The sequence below is a fragment of the Magnolia sinica genome, chromosome 10, assembly GCF_029962835.1.
Source record: "Magnolia sinica isolate HGM2019 chromosome 10, MsV1, whole genome shotgun sequence".
Lineage (NCBI taxonomy): Eukaryota > Viridiplantae > Streptophyta > Magnoliopsida > Magnoliales > Magnoliaceae > Magnolia > Magnolia sinica.
Window position 1 is genome coordinate 19,200,499 of NC_080582.1, and position 23,492 is coordinate 19,223,990.

General features: G+C 39.7%; 1 protein-coding gene across 1 annotated transcript; it reads left to right on the forward strand.

Moving 5' to 3' along the window:
• The first annotated feature begins 1,365 nt into the window (after positions 1-1,365).
• On the forward strand, positions 1,366-20,087 carry LOC131258122 (uncharacterized). The gene is made up of 4 exons (XM_058259211.1): positions 1,366-1,590; positions 4,241-4,348; positions 13,151-13,225; positions 19,171-20,087. The coding sequence occupies exons 1-4, from the start codon at positions 1,457-1,459 to the stop codon at positions 19,400-19,402; spliced, it is 549 nt and encodes a 182-aa protein (XP_058115194.1). The 5' UTR covers positions 1,366-1,456; the 3' UTR covers positions 19,403-20,087.
• Positions 20,088-23,492: the final 3,405 nt, after the last annotated feature.

Below are 23,492 nucleotides of genomic sequence, written 5' to 3' on the forward strand. Positions count from 1 at the left end.
TCATTAGAACCTTCTCTCGGCCCATGGAAGTCTGGGATTGAGCTGATATTTGTCTCTTCCCTTCGTCACGGTTGGAATCACTTCATGAAAAATGCTGGATGGATGGGCACACAGTCATCACAGTGGACCGCATTAAGCGTTGATTTGCTGTAATTCCCTGTAAACTAGTGTTACAGAAAACTCGCATCCTGTTATCGCTGTGCAAATGCCCGGCATCTCTCACGTGTGACCGGCCAGTACGTGTACTGCGAATCGTACCTTCAATCTCTCATCCCGCGAATCGCCCTGTCGGTTCTCACTTCTCAAGCTATTCACCTAATAATTGCAACACCGACGCGTAAAACACCCAAGCTTATGGGCCCCACCATGATTTATATGTAAAATCCACTCCGTCCATAAGGTCCTGCTCTCTATTCTAGGATCGAGGAAGAAAAATCAGCAAGATAGGATATTCAGGATGGCCACGCCATAAGGAAAATTGGGGATGGGATGGCAACGGTAGGTTTGCGTGTGGGGCCACCATGGTGTGTATCTTTCATCAAACCGGTTAATCACGTGTAACTCACCAGAACGGAGTAAAAATAAAAAAAATCCTGCCCGATACAAATATCAGGTTTGAGGAGTAGTTTTATGTTGTTCTCACTGGATTGGCTGCTAATAGTTTTTATGAGGCAGATCTTTTGTGTGTACGGTTAAAATAATGTTTATTACACGATAAACGGAGTGGATTTGCATCTTATACATGGTGGGACATACATAGCTTGGGTGTTTTTGGCATCCGCAGGAAACCTGGTGGTGTGGACGGTCCTCATTTTCTTAGCAGAGTAACAGCTCAGTGGGTGAGGCCCACTTACATGTATGTTTTATATATATCTACGCCGTCCATCCGTTTTCCAACATCATTCTAGTACATAGTCCAAAAAATAGGTACTTCTAAATCTCAGATGGACCACACAGTAGAAATTGAATCCTCACCATTAAAAACTTCCTACGGACCAAAAAAGTTTTGGATCCAGCTTCTATTTGTGTTTTCCCTTCATCCAGGTTTTTGTGACCTTATCAACAGGTTGGATGGTAGATAAAAATTACAGTGGGCCCTAGGAAGTCTTTAATGGTGGCGTTCAATTACCACTGTTTTCCTGTAGTGTGGTTCATTTAAGATTGGATCTGCATAATTTTTGGGATTCTGATATACACTTAGTTGGAAAAACGAATGGACGGCGTGGATATATAAATAACACATCGAGGTGGCCCCCACGGTCAGGGCCTCACGCACTGAACTGTTGCCTCACCAAATCCACGCCCTCCCTCCTGGCACTTTGTTTAGGGTTTAAGTCTCTCCCTCTCTCTTTTTCTTTCTCTTTCTCTGAGGTTTTAAGAGCTTTTCTATCTCATCATTCTCTGGTCTCTCTCTCTCTCTCAGGGTTTTTTTCTTTGGATTCTTGAGTGAAGGAGGATGAGGAAGCTGAAGTATCACGAGAAGAAGCTTCTGAAGAAGGTGAATTTCCTGGAATGGAAGACAGAAGGCGGTCATCGGGAAGCCCTTGTCATGCGCCGTTACCATGTTGTCGCCAGAGACGATTACAAGAAGTACGCGCTCCCCATTTCTACTTCCTTTCTCCTTTTCTTTTTAATCGCATTCTTTTCAACTATCAACATGAATCCATAGACAAAGATTAATTACAGATTTTTTCTATTAATTCTCTGATGTAGATGTAATGTAAGTTCATCTGGTGCGTCGCACTTAATTAATTCGCACAGCACGATATTTCATGATCTGGACCGTTCATCAGGATGGTAGGATGATCTCAATGATCGGATGAATTTGACTTTCTGAATGGTGAGTTATTAATGGACAGCAGAAACAATTATTGGAAATGGTCAGTAACGAGTAGGATTATCCATTCCATTCTCATCCATGGTGGGACCTGACCTATCGAGGTCCATGACCTGGACCATTCATCAGGTGTGTCCTTGCCATGGATGGGCTGCTAGTTGAAAATCGAATGAAATGACTGATACAGGCCGTCCACTTGGTGGGCCTTTTCCTGTCGATGCTGGTGCCTGTGCCAATATGCATTCTTAGGGTTTTGATTGGATATGGTGCCCCGAATCACAGTTACTATACGGGGACAAGTTTTCTCCATTGCATTGCATCCTAGATGGATAAGGCGGGGAGTCCAAAGTGGTTACTGGAGGATGTCGGTTACACTCAATGTCTCACACTCCAAAAAAAAAGAAAAAGGCATGAGAATATATGTAGTTATATGATGCTCTAGCTGCAGATGATGCTTGATACATATGCACTGAGAAGTTCTCATGGTATAAATTAACTCAAAAGTAAACCACCTGAATTGTGGAAGTCACTGTAACTAAGTCAGAAGCCCAAAATCAGCTTGAACAATCCTAACACTCTGATTCGAGAATACTCTTTTGATGAAATAAGACCATACTCTTTTGATGAAATAAGACCATTGGGTATTTTTTATTTCAACCGTCCAATAATCGTCCACCGTTTGAAGATTTTTGAGGCAGATACCAATGACTGTAGTACCCATGTATCCTGTAACAGTGGGTGGAGAGTATGGCAGGAGCAAACATAATTTTTTAGCTTATAAGAAAGACGAGTTTTCTTTTAGTTTTACCTCTTCTACTTCCACTTCTCCTCCTTCCTTTTTTTTTAAAAAAAAAAAAGAAAAAAGGAAAAAAGAAAAAGAAAGGGAGAATAGAAAATTTATTAGAACACATGCTAAAAGGTGAGAAAAGAATACAACCCAACTCTATATCTCAAAAAGAGGAGAGGCTAGCAGTCTTTGCTTTATTTACAAAAGAAGCCCAATCCAAAACGGAACTTTTAATTTCTCTAATTACTTCTTCCACGGAAGATCCCTTGTTCCGAAAGCAACAACTATTATGATCACCCAAATATATCAAAGGATTGCCATAATTAGAAACCTCCAAATTGCCTTTCTAGATTTCCCAGTTCTACCCCCTCACCAGGCCCAAAGAAGATCCTCTACCGAATTGGGCATAACTTGATTGGTATGAAGAATGCTGAAGAAGTCCCAAACCTTTCGAGCAAAAGAGCAGTGGATGAATAGATGTTCAATCATCTCCACATTCTCCATGCACATCAAGCATGTATTCGAAAGCACAAGAGACCTTTTTTGCAAGTTGTCAGTCATTAGCATTCTTTTTCTTCCCACAAGCCACACGAATTTCCTGGATCGGTGAGCTTTCCTGACCATCTGATTCCATCTTCAGACGAAGGAACCACATTCTTAAATAAATCCAACAATCCTGTTAATTCCACAATTTCATCTTCCAAAAGATTCCTATGGCAAGGAGGGAGGATGGTCAATATGTGTTGCCCCTTCTTTAAAAAAAAGTGTTGTCCTATTAGGGCTGACATGTTGAGAGGTATGATAATGTCAACCTTCCACCTTCTTGGTGCTATCATAAGTAAGCCATGATCCCACAATCATGCTTCAGTGACAATACAATCCTTCGAGTAACAAACCTGAATGTAGGCCATTTAAAATATTCTTTTAGTGACATAAATTCATCTACAGATAATGATGGTCAGAATAATCCTCTTAGCATATGTTTCTTACAATGGCCCTAATAGCATGGAATCCCGTACGTGGGAAGTTCTGATCATGATACCATCTAAACATGTGGGGCCCCATGGGTCAAAACATGCTAGGATCCTGAGTTGCTGTATGGGCAAAATGAACTCATTCTGCATTGAGGATTTCAAGATTCTCACCAGCCTGATTTTTTTGGAAGTGTGAAGGTTGAAGGTGTGTAACCAGCATCCTCCAGTTACTACTGTAGCTGCCGCATCATGTGTCTAGGGTGCATTCTGACGGTGGGAACCCACACTTGTTTGGTTGCTGTGATACATGGCACCATATCCTATCAAAATCTGCTTTCTTATTGGGCTTCCAATCGAGTCCAATCCAATTGCTTATTAAAAAAAAGGAAAGTAAAAAAAAAAGGTGCTTTCTTACTACCAATTTGTAAATCACCCATCAGATTTTTAAGATCATTTGTTCAACGTTATTTCTTTAATGTGATTGAGCAAAACAATAGTTTCCACCAAATCAACGGTGGAAGATCACAGTAAGGATCACCGGTGCACCAAATAGATAACCTCTTAATTTGAAATGTTTTTTCTAGCTGAGCCATGGACTATGGAGGCAGTTATATAGATTTTTCTTGTGTCTTTGATTTTCAGATATTCAAGTATATGTCGGATGGTGCAAAAGCTCGTAAACGTTTTGAAGCAAATCGATCCAAGAGACCCTTACAGGATTGAAATGACTGATTCACTGTTAGAAAAGCTGTGAGTTCTTTTTTACTTGATGAAGCATTAATTAGCATATGAACACTAATATTTTATTGACGATTGTATTCTTTTATGTGTGGCAGTTTCTTTTTCTTTTTAATTTTTCTGCTAGTTTTATGTACAGAAGTCAATCGTGAGTTCCTGAAACAATTATATGAGTCTCTATGTGCTGAATTAACTTGCTTAAATTAGAGAAGATCCAAACCCATGTGCCATGCGAATGCTTTAATATCACATTCAGCCCATGTGACACATGGCATATGTGTATGATGGACGGACCATTCATCTGGTAGGCCTCATAGTGGATTGGTCGTAACCCAAAATACATGTTGGATGGATGATCCTAACTATTTCACTAGAAGCATCATTAGAGAAACTGTAAAAAAGTTCGACTATTGTTTCACTTTTGATGAATAAAAGTTCTCCTGCCTGGTAATTTAGGATCATTTGGTGTATTTGTTATGGAATCAGCAATCCATGTTGGAGTCCTTGAATGAGCAGCCCAGATGTTATATATTTGAGGAGATGGCGATGGACCAGGTTGGCCCATTACTTTTGCGTTCCGGCTATATGTCAAGGTTTGGCCTGTAATAGAGGCCTGCAGATCAGTTAGGGGTCGTTTGGCACCATGAATTTGGGGGGATTTCAAATCCCGTGTCTGTTTGACACCATAAAGTAAGAGAGGGTTTGAAATCCAAGGTGGAAGCTAGGATTACTTCTTGAAATCCTCCCATGAGTCGCATGCGTAACATGTGTGTCACTAGGCTACTAATCTATTGGGCACATGGCCTGCTGATGATATCTCCAAACAATTAGATTATCAACTGCATCACTAAAATTACTTTAATAGGATGATCTGTGCGGTCCAAACATTGTCCATGTAAATCAACGGTTAAAAATCGTTGGTTAGTCGCTCGGATGTGATCCTATGCTTGTGGCCCATCCAGGACTTGGAATTTCATCATTTTTGGCCAAAGTATATATTTCAACGGGCTTATTACAATCATTATGTCAAACATTACATATGTATACTAATTAGGGATATTAAAATTGATTTAGTAATTAAATTCAAACCCCTGTAAATATACCATGCACAACTACTTTTGGATTACAGGGGTTTGTGAATCCAGGGCGCCAAACACAACCGGAGGATTCCAAATCCAGGGTGCCAAATGAGGCCTTATGGGCCTGATTTTGAAGTTAATAAACAGGACATTCACGGGCTTTGGTTTTGCAAAGGATCAACTCAAGCTGGAGAGCAGAGCCGTTTAGGGTGTTAATGGCTAGGCTTGGGCGCAAAATCAAAGGCCTGGTTACTGAACCTTCGTGCACTGGCCTGACTTCTAGACCTCATTAATTTAGGTTGGGCTCGGGGAGACCTTGTTATGGCCCAGATGTGACCCATTGCCCCCCTATATGGGATATCCTTATATTCCTAGGTTTTTCCTTTTTACTGTTTACGCGATTTTATGCTAAAGGGGCATGATCCTGACGGAATGACCTCATCTTTGTGTTGAAATTTACCTAATCCCTTTGATTGAATTCGTGTATTTATTTGAACATTTTTTAACTTGATTATACGTGCATCTAGGATTAGGTCATCACATGTCCCTGCATCAACATGTATGTCACGTAGCCCCATTTGAATTTGTGATATTGTGCATGCAATGTTGCCTTTCCTCTACTACAATATAAAGTTAGTTTCTCTTGGCCTATTAATTCTCTCAAAATTGCTTGCATGTGAGAGCACTCACAACTCTTTTTTCTCTTGTATTCTCTTTATAATGAATTGATTTTTATTTAACCATATTGGTAGTCTTAGACATTCCTAATACAAACTCTCACATAATGGTAAACTATCACAAAGTGGTTAGGACACTTGTTCCGTCATTTTTGAACACCTCTGTCTAATTTGGGAATGGAGTGCTCATGCATCACTTATTGCACACAAGTTCAATGGAACATCGTAAATGCGTACAAGATCTGGAGAACTCATCTGGCAGGCCCCAACGTATAGGCCAGGGTCGAAAAAGAGTTATGTGATGGCTCACAGCTTGCCTGGAACAATACAAAAAATATCGAATGGTTTTTCTTTCAATGAGGCGGTTAGGATAATTTGATTGGCCTGGTTTTTTAAGCCTGCCCATACATGGTGTAGACACCTGATGGATGGTTTGAATCTTGTGTATGTATATTCATATAAGGTGTGGGGAAACGTGCCATAAGTCATGTGCAATTATTCCTCTGCTCAATGAGCTAAGAACTACAAGAAGTGCAGCAGAAACAGTTCATTTGTTAAGGGTTGCTTCACAGCCATCTACACTAATGCCATGCATCAAATGTATTCTTTGTCATAAAATTCCACACTGACGTGTCTTGGTTGACTCATCTATCTCTGTTGCTGTGAGAGTTCTTTGCGCTATTATGACACTCCAGAAGAAGATAACCTGCCACTATTCTATAGACTTGGACATTGAATTGAACGATTATGCTGTCCAGTTGCTTTCATAACTACTTGCAATTCATTGGCACTTACCTCTAGCAGGATTTGTCGAGACTTGGGGGCGAAAGAGGTTCAATAAAAAGAAGAGAATTTAAAGGTGAGCCAGGCATGCGACTGAGACGTTTGGTCTTTATGCCCCTTGCCCAAGTCCTAGGCAAGCTTGGAAAATCACAGGTTGTTAGAGTCTTCATGTTGGACCGTGACTTGCCGGAGTCAAACCTATTTTTCTGCCACGCCAGGTAAAAGGTGTAGACCCAATGAAGCTAAACGTCTACATGAGTCAGGCGAGTCTGAGTTTTTAGTGGTGCGGTGACTCAACTAAGTCAAGAGAAACCCATCTGAGTCTGTTGACTTGTTTTTGTTTTGTTCTTAGTGCTTGGTAAGGGGCTTTGCCAAACCCCAACACTCATCACCATTGATTAGAGGTTCCTTGTCCAATCAGAGAACTTTCTTTCCCTCTTTCTTCTGGTCTTATAAAGCAGCGTGTAGCTGCTGGCAGGAGGGAGAGTCTTGACAGTGGACAATCTCCAATGGCGAGGTTTTGTTCTCCCTAACATCTGCCTCCTCTGTCTTCACAACTCAGAATCCATTCCTCACCTTATCCTCCACCGTTCTTTTGCTGCTGAAGTTCGATCATCCATCTCCTGAATTCCATGTTCCTTGGGTGATGCCAGACTTGATTCAAAGCCCTCCTTTTTGCTTGGAACGGCTTAGATCTTGGGAAGAATTCCAAGGCTGTTTGCAAGATAGCAGTGATGGCTACTCTATGGGCCCTTTGGAAAGAAAGGAATAAGCACTGTTTTCGAGATCTCTCTTCCTATTCCTCTTCTTTCTCAAATCTTATTATACAGTGTTAGAAATATCGGTATCGCACAATGTATCGCACCCTTGGGATACAGATACGTATCGGTTATCGCACGGGATTTATCGTTTGTATCGCATAGTTTATCGCACTTTTTGGGAAACATGGGGAAACATTGGGAAAATGGTTGAATTTTTTAATGAAACTTTGGGGATTGTTAAAAAAGCCCTTAATACACACTTTTAAATCATAAAGTTTCAAAAAAGAAGTGTACATAATAAATTTCCTTTGTATAAGGTCCCAAGCTGTGCGCTGTCCGATTGAACTAAAACAACTATATTCAGTATCAACCCCGTTCATCCATTTTTCCATATCATTTCAAGACATTATCTAAAAAATAAAACAGATCCAATAATTAGGTAGACCATACCATAGGAAACAATGGTGATTGACCATTAGTGGGCCACAAAAGTTTTGGTTCAGGCTAATAATAGTTTTTTCTCTTCATTCAAACCATAAATTTATCTGGTAAAATGGATGGACGGAGTGGATAAAATACATGAATTATAGTTGGCCCACAAAGTTTACAAAGTACACTACTCATTAGGGGATCCACTTCCCACCACACTGGGGGTGGGGTGCTGCTACCAAGTTCCTTCGCTCAAAACCTATGTGGGGTCCACTATGATGTTTGTAAGAAATCCACCTTGTCCATTCATTTTTTGAGATCATTTTAGCACTTGAGAGCAAAAGTGAGCAGAATCCAAGACTAAAGTGGGCCGCACTAAAGGAAAAGGTGGGTAGGAAAATTCCTATTGTTGAAACCTCCTTGGGTCGTAGGGCCCACGATAATGTTTATTTTCTATCCAATCTATTAATTAGGTCACACAGACCTGACCTGAATGAAGAGGAAAAATAAATATCATATTGATCCAAAACTTCCGTGACCCTCAAAAGGGTTTCAATGGTAAACGTTCAATCTACCACTGCTGTTTGCAGTGTGGTCCAGTTGATCTTTGGATCTGTCTTATTTTTCGGCTCAAGCCTTACAAAGAGCTCGCCAAATGGAGGAACGGCCTGGATATAACAAATACCTCATGCTGGGACCCACAGAACTTGGTGACGTCAACACAGTTCGGTCGTGCGCCGTGCGCGCATACTCGATTACATTAAAAAAAAAAGGGGCGGGATTAGCTGAGTAGCGAGACTCGCTACTGAATTGACGTCACCAAGTTCCGTGGACCCCACCATGATGTATGTTTTGTATCCACACCGTCCATTAATTTGTAGAGAACATTTTATGCCATTAGCCTAAGAATGACTAAGATTCAAAGCTCCAATGGACCCCACCACAGAAAGCAGTAGAGAGAGTGACGCCCACCATTAAAAACTTCTGAGGGCCACAAAAGTTTTCGATTAAGCTGATATATTTTTTCCCCTTTTATAATGCCTTTTTTAACTTATTAACGGGTCGGATCTCAAATAAACATCACGGTGGACCTTAGGAAGGTTTCAACGGTGTATGTCACTTTCTCCACTGTTTTCTGTAGTGGGGTCCATTACAGAATTTTATCTCCCTCGTTATTTGACTCATGTCCTAAAATGATATCTCCAAATGGATGGACCGTGTGGATATAACACATTCATCATGGTGGGACCCACGTAACTTGGTGACGTCACTTCAGTAGCGATCTCGCTACTCAACCTGTCAGTAGCTAATCCGCGTCCGAGAAAAAAGGCTCGAACGGCCTTTGGTTTTCAAACAGAGAGGGTTCCGGAAACCAGAACCCTAAAATCTCCCCCAAATCTCATCGGATGTCGCCGGATTTCTCTCCAAAATCGGAGATGTTATTTGCGGTAACCCAGGAATGGCGCTTCAATTCGAATGGCCCACCAAATGGAAGCTTCCGATCATGGCGATCTCTTCTACAAGTACCGAAATCCACCCTCTATTTTTTTTTCCCGATTTTTTCGGATGATGACGTCGATGTCCGACAATAATGGAGAGGAAATCGCGTGATATCGTCAAAATATCGTGCGATATCGACGATATATCGGCCGATATCTGGATTTTGAGTTTTTTGGTATCTTCCGGGGGTTATCGTGACTGTATCGTCTCGCAGGGGTGCGATAACGATAATATCGGCCGATATATCGGCCGATAGTATTGATATTTCGAACACTGTTATTATATGGGATCTTAAGGATCGGTCGTTTAGTCCAAAACTTATAGACAAAATTATCATCTCCTTGATCTTGGATTAGTGTTGTTGCTTCCTGGAAGCTTGGTCTCGGGTAGTATAGCTGTTTTTTTTTTCCTGCTGTTTCCTTTGGGCGTTTTGCCTCATTTAATACATTTCTTTTCAATCTTCCAAAAAAAAAAAAAAAAAAACCATTGTGTTGTTGGTAAAAAGGCACATAAAAGCTATGTAACATATCATATTTCTAGTATCCTTTAAAGGAAAAAATTATACTATAAGTCTATAATTATTAATATTATGAGTATATTATTTTAGCATGATATATAACCTTCTTTTAGCTTGGTGTCTCTGCTTGTTTTATTTTTCACTTCTCTGTTTTTCAGTTTTGGCGTGCAAGTTTAGTGATGCCAAGGTATTATGCAATGGTAACGGCCGGTGTATTGGCCAGCTTGTTGGCAGATATGATATCGGTTGTACCAGCCAACACTCTTTTGTGGGAAGAAATCTAAAAAAATTATTGGTAAATTTCCCTCCAAGAAAATGCGAGGATTCTAAATATGTATTCTTTTTCGTTTCGAACACGTATTTGATGGTGTCACGGACCACTTTGGTAAGAATGTTGTCTGTCAGGAAGTTTTAATTTGACCTGCTGAAAGTCGACCAAATAGGCCCTAATCACAGACGAGTGAAGCATGATTTTGGTGGATTAGGTTCTGTTACATACAAGTACAACAAAACGAAGATGGTAAAATGAACGAAAAATGTGACAGTACCCTTATCGATATTTCCTAAAATGATCCAAGCCCCTTTGATTCATAGAATCCCACTCAAATTTGTGTTTTGATCCTCAAAACAGTCATACATCTAGTTTAAACTTAGTTTCTAAGTTTCTTTCATGGTTGACATGAATAGAAAGTGAGAAAATGAGAGAAAAATTGAAAAATAAAAAAAATTCAAAATGGACCGTTTTATAATTGTATCAGTCTGTAACGGCATTATCGGCCTCATAATGGTGCCGATATGACCTTAAAAAAAAATAATAATAATGGACTGATTCGCCCTCGTATTGCATAATGAGGTTCGACTGTTTCCTTTACATAACGGCCTTTACAACCGTAATGTAACTGTTTTTAAATGCCGTAAGTGATGCCCAGAGCTAACTCGGGCAATCAAACAAGAAATGATGAACAAATATAGATGCAGCAATTGAATGAGTGAGAAGAACCGCTACAGACTTGTGTTTAGCATTCGACTATGTGACAGTTGATAATTGTCCTGGATGTGCAATATGTTGGCATATGTCGAGTGCTCTAGTCTTTGCGATTAAACTAACATGACTCATTAATTTATCATCAATCTTTTGTATTTTTTTAATATGCATATGTAGTTTTATAATTATAAAATAATGTAATTAGGAAAACATGAGTGGCCAGAGTCATTGTATTGAGCCGTTGACCAACCCAAGTCAAATAGGTTGTCTGAATTCCGAATTTGAACCTTGGCTTTAGGCAAGGTGCATAGGTGAGGTGTGTGCCAAGTATGCTCTTAGCACGTTGGCTCAAATGCATTAGGATTGGGAGCAGATCTGGATAGGACAATCCTAACAGAAACAACCTTTTATTTGTGGCCTATGAATAGATAGTTGAAAGGAGAAATCCAACAATGGCATTGAATTGAAAAGGCTCAAGATGCTTGCTTGGATTTTCCGATCTGTGGATTATTGGGCATGGTCCATCCACAACGGGATGCTTACTTCTCAGAAGTGAAAAGCAGAGTCTACTGTGCTAAAGCCTCAGGTTGAAGGTTCTGTAGTTCCTCTTTAAATTAGGCCAACCTGTTCGTACTTTAGAGGGCATAATACTGGGCCCTGCCCAGTTAATCATATGGCCCAAAATCTCAGGTGCCGGCCCAGACCATGGGGATACAGACTCTTGTACAATACAAAACAGAGTGTCCTGCCCCAGTTGTGACTGTACTTCCAAAATAACACTCAGTGTAGAGCCTATATCTTAGAACTGCATCTGAAAACAGTTGGTTGCTTTATATAAGCAGTCCTTTTAGTAGTAATATTAAGGATACTCTTGCAGATATTTACAGAAGCTGAAAGCTCATGTTAAGGATATGAACTAGGGTTACAACTCAGGCTGGTTGGATCAAGTTGAGGGTCAACCCAACCTACCTAGCCCAAGCGTAACCCAAGGTATTGAATATTCATCCATAACGTGATTAACACCTACAACTAATAAACTAACACATAAAGTCAAACATCTAACTGTCAAATAACACCATTAAATTAATTCATGTAATTACCAAAATAATACTAGCAAAATAAAGTCTACAATAAACATTCTTTGTTCCGCTAAGAAGAGCCTTTGAATTGAGTGGCTGGATTCTTCTAGCTTGGGAGACCATTGAACAACTGCTTACCATGGGGGCCATAAAATCAACCATTTGAGTCATTGAGCCGCATGACTCACTTGTATACAACCATTACTATCATAAATAAGCTATTGATACATAATCACAAAACTATTATTTTTAATGCTCAAAATTCATCTAAAGATGGTGAAGATCATCCATTCATCATAAATTTGTTATTGTGGCCTGCATGTCATAGAGATCACAAGATGGATGGTTTTGATCATTGGATCACTCAGCATGTGGGCCCGAGGTCAATTGTTATTATGAACCCTATTTCTATGCATGGACTCGTGATTTGTGAACTATACAGCATAAGAGTCAAAATTATGCATTCAACATATTTTTTTACTGTGACCCGCATGTCATTAAGCCCACAATATGGATGGTTCCTATCACCATACCACTCAGCATGTGGGCCCCAGGTCAGTTCTGATTGAACCCTATTTTCTATGCATGGATGCATGAACCCTATATAGCATAGAGTTGCATGGATGATCATCTCTATTTGCGATGCAGGCCATAGTTTTATGTTTATCTCATGTATGCTAGTCATAACTCTTAACTTATATGTATACATAAAACTTATAAGGTCGGGGTGCCTGAGGCCTCAACACAAATCCAACTCAACCTTGGTTGGTTGAGGCTTGGGTTGAGGATTTTCGGCACAACCTCAATCTATTCTAACCTAAAGTTTTGGTTGGGCCAATCGGGTTTGGGTTGACCCAACGCAAGTTGCAGCCCTAATACGAACTCATACATCTTTGTTGTTGCTATTTCATTTTTTTTTTACTGCATAGGAATATTCATGGAAATAATTCATGAGTCTTTTTTTTTTTTTCTACCTTTTGACATTATTCCCACTTCGATACCAGGTACAGTATTGGTGTCATTGCAACAAGAAAGAGCTTGGCTTTGTGTGAGCGCTTATCGGTTTCGTCATTCTGCAGGTATGGAAGCTACTACATATGCCTACTCATATAGCATGGATGTTTAGAGACATTCCTTCACAGCCTTTTTCCTGAAATAAGAGCAATCATAGTATCTGCTGCAGCTAACCAATGAATTCACAAAATCATCCTTTGTCTTTTGCCATAATTTTACATCATAGAAAGAGAATACTCTGTTTAGTTGTTCACTCTAAAAACAAGAAGCCCCGATATGGCCACAAGTGAGAGTAGCACCTTGAATCCTACTTTCCAACATATTCTAATGAGAGATCCAGGCTTTCCAGGTCTTTGCTGTGAATTGTTACTTGGACCGAAAACTAGGCCAGTCTGGTAATTGTGTGGGCCACAGGCATACATTGGGTGTAGACATTGGTACCTACTTTTTAACTGTCCATTGTTTGGTACACGTGACCCACATGTTCTCCAGACTGGCCTGATTTCTGGCAATGATGCATATGCAACAGGGCCCACATGATGTTCAGCCAAGATCTCAAACACCTACTCCGAATTATATGGGAGAGAGCAGGATGGTAATCCTACTCTCATGAGCCGCCTTTACAACATCGGACAAAATAAAGCACATCCTAATTCACTAGCCTGTATTTGAATCAACTGTTCATATGAATTGAAAATATTAATTCATTAGGAAGTGACCAAATTGTAATCATGTCAATAGTAGTCACCATGAGGTAGTAGCCTTCAGGTTACAGTTGCATTCCTTTCAACTTCAAGTTCCACCCGGTATCAGATCCTTACTCTTGCTCCGTTGGTAGACTCTCGGGAGTTTTAACACCCGGTCAAGGGTTTGAGTATCCATAGGTGGTGAAATCCCACTGTGGTGTGAGTATGTGAGGGTGTGCAAAAAGGTTCCACCCGGTATTCTAAGATAATTGCAATTTGGTTATCTCCACTTTATTGAACAATATATTGTGATTATAGTGTATGCAAATACTGCTTTAATTTCTCCTTGTACCCCCCTCTTTTCAATCTCCGGGAATAATGTTTATTATAAAATCTTTATTTTCTTGAAAAGTGGCAAATTTTTTATTAAGCCAAGCAGCAACAGAGATGAGCTAGAATGTAAAATTGATGTTGGCCATTACTGTTTGTCATCATCTTTATCTAATATCCCAAGCAATTAGGGTCAGCTACAGGAATCCTGGTCCCATTTTTGGTTTTATCAAGGACCATTTCCTCAGTTAAACCATTGGTCTTTTTTTTTTTTAAAATTTTTTGAAAGGTGCAAATTTTATTGGGCAAAAGCCAAAAAAAGAAAAGGAGAACAAAGCAAGAAAACAAACCTAAGCTAAAAGAAAGAGAAAAAACACTGATACAAGTCAACAGAAACCCCAAAGAACACTGAACAAACAGACCCTCAACTCAAGGAGCCCAATCCCTGAATTACAGAGCAGCTCTATTAAATACATTGTTTGCCGAGAGACTCTTGTCACAAAAACATCAGTTGTTTCTCTCCCCAAATAGCCCAAATGGTAGTGGGAAGAATGACCCTCCATTTCTTTCGACTCAGTGATCCTCCATCCGCTGTATGCCACATGAGCAGAAAATCTCTGATGGCAAATGGCATGACCCAACAGATGTTAGCTAGGGAGAACACCTTGTACCATATGACAGTCAAGAAAGGACAGTGGAGAAATAGGTGTTTGACTGTCTCTTCACAGATATTCGGGAGAATCATTCCCCTCTTCCTAAGGTTTTCAATGGTGAGAATGCGACCCGTTCCCACCAGCCACCAGTGTCATTATTGTTTGTCCTCATCTTTATCTAATATCCCAAGCAATTAAGGTCGGCTACACGAATCTTGTTCCCTTGTTCGGCTTTATCAAGAACCATATCCTCAGTCAAACCACTGGTCATTATTTTTTTGAAAGGTCCAAATTTTATTGGACAAAAGCCAAAAAAAGAGAAGGAGAACAAAGCAAGAAAACAAACCTAAGCTAAGAGAAAAGAGAAAAAACAATGATACAACAACAGCGCTCCTGTGTGTCAACAGCATCTCCAAAGAACACAGAACAAACAGACCCTCAACTCGAGCCCAATCCCTGAATAACAGAGCAGCTCTATTAAATACAACGATCGCTAAAAGACTCATGTCATAAAAACATCGGTTGTTTCTCTCTCCCCAAATAGCCCAAAGGGTTGTGAGAAGAATTATCCTTTGTCCACTGCATGCCACATGAGGAGAAAATCTCCAATGGCAAATGGCACGACCCAAGAGATGTTGACTAGGGGAACACCTCGGACCATATGACAGCCGAGAAAGAACAGTGGAGAAATAGGTGGTTGACTGTCTATTCATCTCCTTGTCACAAGGCACATATTCAGGAGAATCATTCCCCTCTTCACAAGGTTGTCAAAGGTGAGAATGCGACCCCTTCCCACCAGCCACCAGTCATTGGTCGTTATTGCTCCCAGGGAAAAGAAAGAAAGAATATAAACTCAAAGGTTACAATAAGGATTGGATTTACACTCTCACATCACTTAAAGCTCTCTCGATGCAACAGATCATCTCATTGCTCTTCTTCGAGTACCAATTCACAAGGCACCCATACGGACTTCATCTGACCATGCCTTTCACTCTTTGCCACCTTAGCGAGGAAAACACTTAAAACCAAACAAGACCTCTACCTATCACCATTGAGGTGACTCCTTGTTGTTCCAGTCCGTCAGTGCCTGCTTGCTTTTGGAGATTCTAACCTTACTCCTGTTCCAGAGGTGCCACAAAATTGCACAATGATCATATTTTATAGGATGCTTGCCCTTTGTCTGAAACACGCCTTCTGCCCATCCCTTGATTAACTGCTTCAGCGACCCTTCAAGAGTCCAACACGGCCCAAATAAATAAAAAAAGATCCCAGGTTGTCTGAACTCCTCATCCTGCCTACATATAACATGTCGAGAATGTAAATAGTGAGGGTCTTATTTGGCTAGTAACCCAAACGAAAGCTTTACCTCTTGTCAAAGGAGGGTTTTTCCAAACTTTAGCACATTTCTGATCCCATCCTACTAACAAAAGTCTTTGGAAAATGATTTATGGTAAACAATCCATTAGGAAGCATTTCCAAATCTTCTTAGATTCAACCAAGGGGTCTACAAGAGCCTCTTTAAGAAATTCGAGGAGCCATCACCTTTAAGAAGAAGAAGAAGAAGGCATCTAGAACTCTTTTCTTCTTCTTCTTCTAGTTGAGGTTTGATTGGATATGCGTTCTAGGGAGACAAAAGAAAATTCAAAGAAGAGAGATTGGGGAAAGTCGAGAAAGAGAAAAGAGAAGAGAAGAATGAAGATAATACCTTATTGAGAAGAGTGCAAAGTAAAAAAAATAACTAGGGAAGAAAAGAGTTCTAGATGCCTTCTTCTTCTTCTTCTTCCTCTTTAGATTCTAGGAATCTCCAAAAGCCAGCCCAATGACGCATCGAATCTCCTTCTAGTTGACCGGCGGCGTTTTCTGCAGGGAACTTGATGCAGGACAACTAGCCACTTACTCTAAAAGCTCGAACTGATAGAGCATGCTGAATCAATCCCTTTATCTCATAGCCCAGGCCCCACATCCCATGGGTTAGGACCTTGGCTGAACCCCCCTCACGGTCCCTACTTCACATGGGTTCTGCTTCACACAAGCCACCCGCTTCACACGGGCCACCCACTCCGAGTTTGCCCCTGCGTTCCACAGGCCACCCCACTTGAGCCCGATGTGAAAATGCCCTTGCATTAGAACTCCAGTTGCACCAATAAATACAGAGAACAAAAGATTATGATGTAGGATGGAATGATCTAACCTAACATGATGCCGTGAAATTAAAAGACATATTAACTAGAGTAACGGAACAACAAAATAAAGCTAATTTACCATAAATTCAGATTCATGATATGTCCAAATTCAAGCCTACAACAGTCCTGCAATGCAAATCTCATAAATTACTGATTAACTAGGACCTATGGGAGATAAAACCCCCATCATAGCATAGCGTTAAATCTGACTTTAATGAAAATCATGTGTCTTGTATGAGTTTGGACATGTTAGGGCGGTTTAAAGGCTAGGGAATGTGGGAAATGGGTTTGGGGTATCTAGGCTTAGATGAATTAAGGTTGAAGCTTAGGGTTGAGGTTTTAGGTTGGGATTTCAGATTTGAGGTTAAGGGTTTTAGGACTTGGGGTTTTTAGAATTAGGAATATGGGTTTCAGGTTGTGGGAATTAGGGATTTATGATTTAGACAAGGGATTTTAAGATTTTGGTGATTTGGGTTTGAAAAAAATTGAGGGTTTTGGAAATTAGGAATATGGGTTTCAGGTTGTGGGAATTAGGGATTTATGATTTAGACAAGGGATTTTAAGATTTTGGTGATTTGGGTTTGAAAAAAATTGAGGGTTTTGGAAATTAGGGTTAGGGTTTGGTTAGGTTGAGGTTTGATTGGATATGCGTTCTGGGGAGACAAAAGAAAATTCATAGAAGAGAGATTGGGGAAAGTAGAGAAAGAGAAAAGAGAAGAGAAGAATGAAGATAATACCTTATTGAGAAGAGAGAAAAGTAAAAAAGATAACTAGGGAATCGCTCCTGTGGTTTTGCACCACCAATCCAATCATAGGATAATTTTTTTTTTGCTCAATCTCAAAGCAAAAGTAGAAAAATCTCTTTCATTGATAACATGCATAATGGCTAGGGTGGGGACGCCCAACCCTTTGTAGTCTAAAAAAAAAAAAAACTTTTTTACAAAAAGCCACTCTCAAATAAGATTCTCAACATAAAAATGCTTAAAGAATTAAGAGTTATTCCTAACTCCATAATCTCAAGACAAATACGAGTCATACAAAAAATAACGAAACGTGTAAACAAACTAAACAACTAAACTATTTCGTGGCCCATGGGGGTCCACGATCAAGACGTCCAATGATGATGATCCAACTGTCAGAATGGTCCACAATCAAAATCCAACGGTCCGATCACCATATTAACTTGATCCAACAGTCTGATGTGTCCATCAAGCTCATATATGGAGCCCATGTGCATCTCTCCTGTGTGGGGTCCTCAAAGATGAACAGACATGCACGAGGGGTCTTCAACGTGGCTAGGAATGTGAATTGGGCCAAGTGGGCCCCATGTGATGGTCGTCTAGCCATAAGGAGACTGGCTCGGCCCTCCTTTGGTATGGTCCTCATCAGATCAATCGTTTTTTTTAACATTTCAGTTAGTATAAGTTGGTCCCATGGTTCAGTGATTCACACTATTGATATGACAGGCTCCACCATGGCCCATGCTCCATAACTCCCTCGCATGGAAGATCTAGTCATGACATCTTTGGCCTTTTCTGGTTGAATGTGCACTGTTCCTGTATTGGATATTTTCGTTATTAACTGTCTAATTTATTGGCCACCAATTAAGGCTTAGGATTTTCCTGTCATTACTCTTTCCCCATCCTGGAGACTCTGTGCATGGCCCATCCATAGTGGACCCCACTTTTTTACAAACTGCAAACCAGAATGTAATGTTCAAACTACAAACTCTTGGCCCAGGAATTGTGTTACAGCATCGCTGATCTACTGATGCCCAACCTGTCATGTAACACTAATAAATGTAATGCCCTTTTTCCTTAGAAACATGCCCCTTTTTTGTTAATTAACACTATATCACATTAGGACATGATATGGTGGGTCTTTTTTTCTTTTTCACTTTGTCATTTCTGAATTTTCCTAAGCCCACATGCATGATGCAATAAAGCTCATGTACATGCCACACATGCTAGAATGGAACACATTTTCTTTCCTGTTTGAGATGTCTATTATAACTTAGATGACAGTGGCCGTTGGCCAGTTCTCAGCACTGATGGTGAGGCCTTTATTTAAGCTGCACTGAAATTCTGTGATTCTTGAAACACTAACCATGGAGAAATCAGTCATCTCATCAACTTTGTATATGCATTTTTACCCGCAGGCGTAGGTTATCAACGATTCTGGTGAAGTTGAAGTTTGCAGAGCACTTGAGAGAAGCCGTTACATACATTGAGCAGGGCCACATCCGAGTGGGCCCAGAAACAGTTACAGATCCTGCGTTCCTTGTGACGAGGAACATGGAGGATTTCATCACGTGGGTAGATTCATCGAAGATAAAGAGGAAGGTGTTGGAGTACAATGAGAGATTGGATGACTATGATGCAATGAACTGAGTGCTTGTTCTTTTCCTCCCAAAATGAAATAGAAAAAAGAAAAAAGAAAAAGGAACTGATGGTAGTTGGGAGATGATTTTTGAATATTTCTTTGTTATTTAAACAGTGGAACCCCTTGCTGTAGCTATGGAATGCCAGTTTGTGTGTCTCTGTCACAGTGACACATTACAGCAATTGGAGCAATTGAGCCATGAATTGGATCCACCATTGGAGTAGCATTTCAAACACAGCCTGTTGACGGTGAAGATCCCACTAGTTGTATTGTATGTATTATGCCAAGCATTTTTTTGAATGTAGAGGCTTTCCAGAGATGGAAAGTTGATTCACTGGTATGACAGAGGATGAAGGCTAGGCAATTGGATGGATGTCGTGATCCTGCTCTGTTTGGGCCATCAGAATCCGATGAATTTTCTGGAGCCTTGGCCAAGTTTTGAGCCATTCTACTTGCATTGCTCCATTTTATTCTAAATTTTCAGCTTCTGATAAACTTTGGCATATCTGATGTCGGAGATGTACCAAATGCAAAAAACATTACTCTTTATGTCATTCTGGTTACATTCAGTTGATTAGTGCTGCACGCCTCACCTTGGTAAATTGCCTTGAAAAAAACCACAGGTGCACATTTCACCTTGTTCACTGTAATATTTGGTTCTTGGTCCAAATCTATCTAGATTAAGATTTGAGTGCTTTATTTTGTTTATTAATAATTGTATTTGTTACATGTTAGTATATTTTATGTATCAGAAATTTGAAGGGTCTCTTTTTAAATTTTGTTTTTACTAATCTCTAATGTCTTCAAAAATGTTTACTTCAAAGTAAAAAACTTGAAAAAGAATGTTGTTAAGATCTAAGGATCAAGGACTCCTATCAATAGGTAATGTTGCTCCAATACCTAAGCTAAAAACTATTGCAATACCATTAAAAAATATTGTAGCAGCTACTGGATGATGAAATGGATTTTGAAATTTATTAACATTCTCCAAAAAGGGTATTGTTAACCTGGTTCACGAGTTCTCTCCAGAAAGATTCCCAAAAGAAATCAACAATCAGCATGCTAAATTTCAAAAGAGGCATGATGACTACCTTTTTTTTTCTTTTTCTTCTTTTTCTCTCTGTATTTGCTACTCGTTGGATTTGTCCCAGACATTTCGTGTCAAGTGATTTATATGAATCATTAATGTTCCTTTCATGGAGACCATTGGTCTATGTAATGTTATGTATAGAATTATTGCTAAAAAATCCACCTAACCGTCTCCATCCTATCATCTGCACCTCAATTTCCCCCTCCAAGCTGCCTTGTCCTAATATAGATTCATGACATATATTCAAATTGGATATTCCTAAAGCTTATGATAAGTTGGAATGAAGTTTTATTAAAAAGGTCATGGAAAGAATGGGATTTCATCATAAATGAATTAGATAGAGAATGTTGGAAGCCTTTTCTGTTGCCATTTCTGCCATTTCGAATAATACTTTTAGAAGGTTAATTATAATTAACTTGGTGAGTTTGTCCAGGTAAAAGCTGAAAATCTCACACCTCAAAAGTCTCGAATGATTTTTTTTTTTCAGGAAAAAGGATTTTGCCATAGCTGATGCTTGGGTTCTTTAAAACTTTTGGAGGCAAGCCCAGGCATGGCAGCCTTAAAGATTTACTGGAGAATCTTAGCTCCAGATCTCAATGATGGAAGAGTAGGCTCCTTTCATAGTCTGGGTGAGATACTCTAATTAACTTGGTCATTGCGGGCATATGCAAATACACTTAAATGTACCCTCATGCTTGTGAGCAGTACTATTAAGGATATTGAGCATTACCCAGTACGGCTTTCTTTGGGACTGTTGAGAAGGGCATGGGCCAGCCCAAATCAAATGGGAGACTATTACCAAGCCCAAATACCTTGGTGGCATTGGTACCAAGCCCCTTGAAACCATCAGTAGAGCTCTCCTCATGAAGCCTGAATTAAGGCTGACCAAAGCTGAAAAGGAGACATGGGCAGCTGTCCTTAAGAGCAAATACCTTAGCGGTGATGATTTCTAGCAATTCAAAGTAGCCACTAGTCCGACCCATGTTTTGAAGGCATCCTAAACTCCAAGGAGGATCTCAAAGAAGACATTAGATGTGTTGTTGGCAATGGCGCTGAAATGGATGTGTGGAAAGACGGCTAGTTTCCTTTGGCACACTTGCAGGCCTTAACCTGTGGACACATGATTGAGAATCCAGCGGACTAAATCACATTGCAAACTTGATTCTCCCTGTAATTGACATAATGCACTATTAAATATGGACCTGGAGTAAAGCATCATGTCATGAGAAAACAGATGTGCCCTGAAAGTAAATAGCAAGCTGAATTAAACAATTGAATCAAATATATTCAGATGTATATTTTTATTCTAATGTCATATGAAAACAGATGTTGATTTATATTTAGATGAGTAATGAAACAGATGTAGATTTTTATTCGGTTATGTTGTAAACCAGATATAGATTTGTATTCAATAACTTCATGTCGTTTGGACACGGCCCCACATTGATTCGACACAGTCCATGTCAATTTGGGCAATAGGTTAAGAAAAACACTAAACCCTAAAACCATAATTGCAAACCACAATCACATCAACCCCATGTTGAATCAACAACAACCCTAACTACATATTCTATTAGAAGAGCCCCATATTGATTGGCCACTTGTGAATTTTTGCAATTGATAAAATCAAAACCCTAAACCCTAAGTGTAAACCAAATTCACAATAGTCCTATGTTGAATTGGGCAATGGGTTTGAGCAAAATACAATTGCAAACGAAATTCAGAAGAGCCCCATGTGGAATCGACAAAGCTCCATGTCGATTCACCCTATGTTAAATCGATCGATTCATCCTATGTTAAATCGGTGGATTGAAGTAAAACCCTACTGCAAGTTGAATTCAGAAGAGTCTCATGTCAATTTGACAAAGCCCTAGGTTGAATTGGGCAATGGATTGGAGCAAAACCACGTTGTAAATCAAATTCAAAAGAGGCCCATGTGGAATCGAGAAAGGCCTATGCCGGTTCAATAAAGCCCCATGCCAATTAAACAAAGCCCTATGTTAAATCAATGGATTGGAGCAAAACCTCATTGCAAGTTAAATTCACAAGAACCCTGTGTTGAATTGACAAAGCCCCATGTTGAATCGGGTAAAGTAAAACCCTAATGTAAAGCCTAATGAAAATCCCATGTTGATTGGGCACTACCTCAATTTGAATTGAGCATTCAATTATAAATTAAGAGATGTGAGAGGTATGCTTCCATACCAAATGACAAAGAAAAGATGTGGGAGGTGTGAAGGTAGTGCAAAGGACTGAGTTGAATATTGAATTCTTTTTAGTGGAAAGATGAAAAGGAGATGTTAGTGGAGAGAGAGAGAGAGAGAGAGAGAGAGAGAGAGAGAGAGAGGCAAATGTAAAAGGCTTTGAATTGACCTTAAGGATATACCATACATATCTACTTTAGATGGTAGATAATTATTTGACCTTAAGGATAATTTTGACTTAAAAAAAAATACAGTTTATGATCATTTACCATACGTATCTACTTTAGACGGCAGACAAATATTTGACTAACTTTTTCAAATTATAGGCACTAATTTAGAAATACCTTAAAAGCAGGCTTTGAATTGTTGTTGGCCTAAAAGATAAGAGGTTATACATGCAAATTTCAAAGCGGTTCAATGAGTTTAGGAACTAATATATCTTTACCAACTCAATCTCACCTCAGTAAGGGAAGGGTGATTCAACCTTATGTATGGTGGCAAATGTAAAAGGCTCAAAAATGATTTTCTTTGAAGATTAATGTGTCACATGTAAGGATATCATTACAGTGACCAAAGTTGTGGTCGGCGACACCCTGATCCATAGCTCAAGTGGTAGATTGAGTGAAAGATACCTTGTTTCAACACTAAGGTCTTGGTATCGATTCCCTAGTGGGGTGGCTAACACTGATGTGTGAATTGACAGTGGGGTGTACTAACAAGCTAACAAAAAAGGAAGAAGTTGTGGTTTGTGATATTTGTAACATTCATGGACTCAAACATGGTGGAGAGTTATTAACTTCAAAG

Bases quoted from the DNA above. Each gene is read 5' to 3' on its own strand.
- LOC131258122 (XM_058259211.1), top strand. From the start codon at position 1,457: ATGAGGAAGCTGAAGTATCACGAGAAGAAGCTTCTGAAGAAGGTGAAT. The intron at 4,349-13,150 runs GTGAGTTCTTTT...CTTCGATACCAG, and splicing joins GATTCACTGTTAGAAAAGCT to GTACAGTATTGGTGTCATTG. The intron at 13,226-19,170 runs GTATGGAAGCTA...TTTTACCCGCAG, and splicing joins TCGGTTTCGTCATTCTGCAG to GCGTAGGTTATCAACGATTC.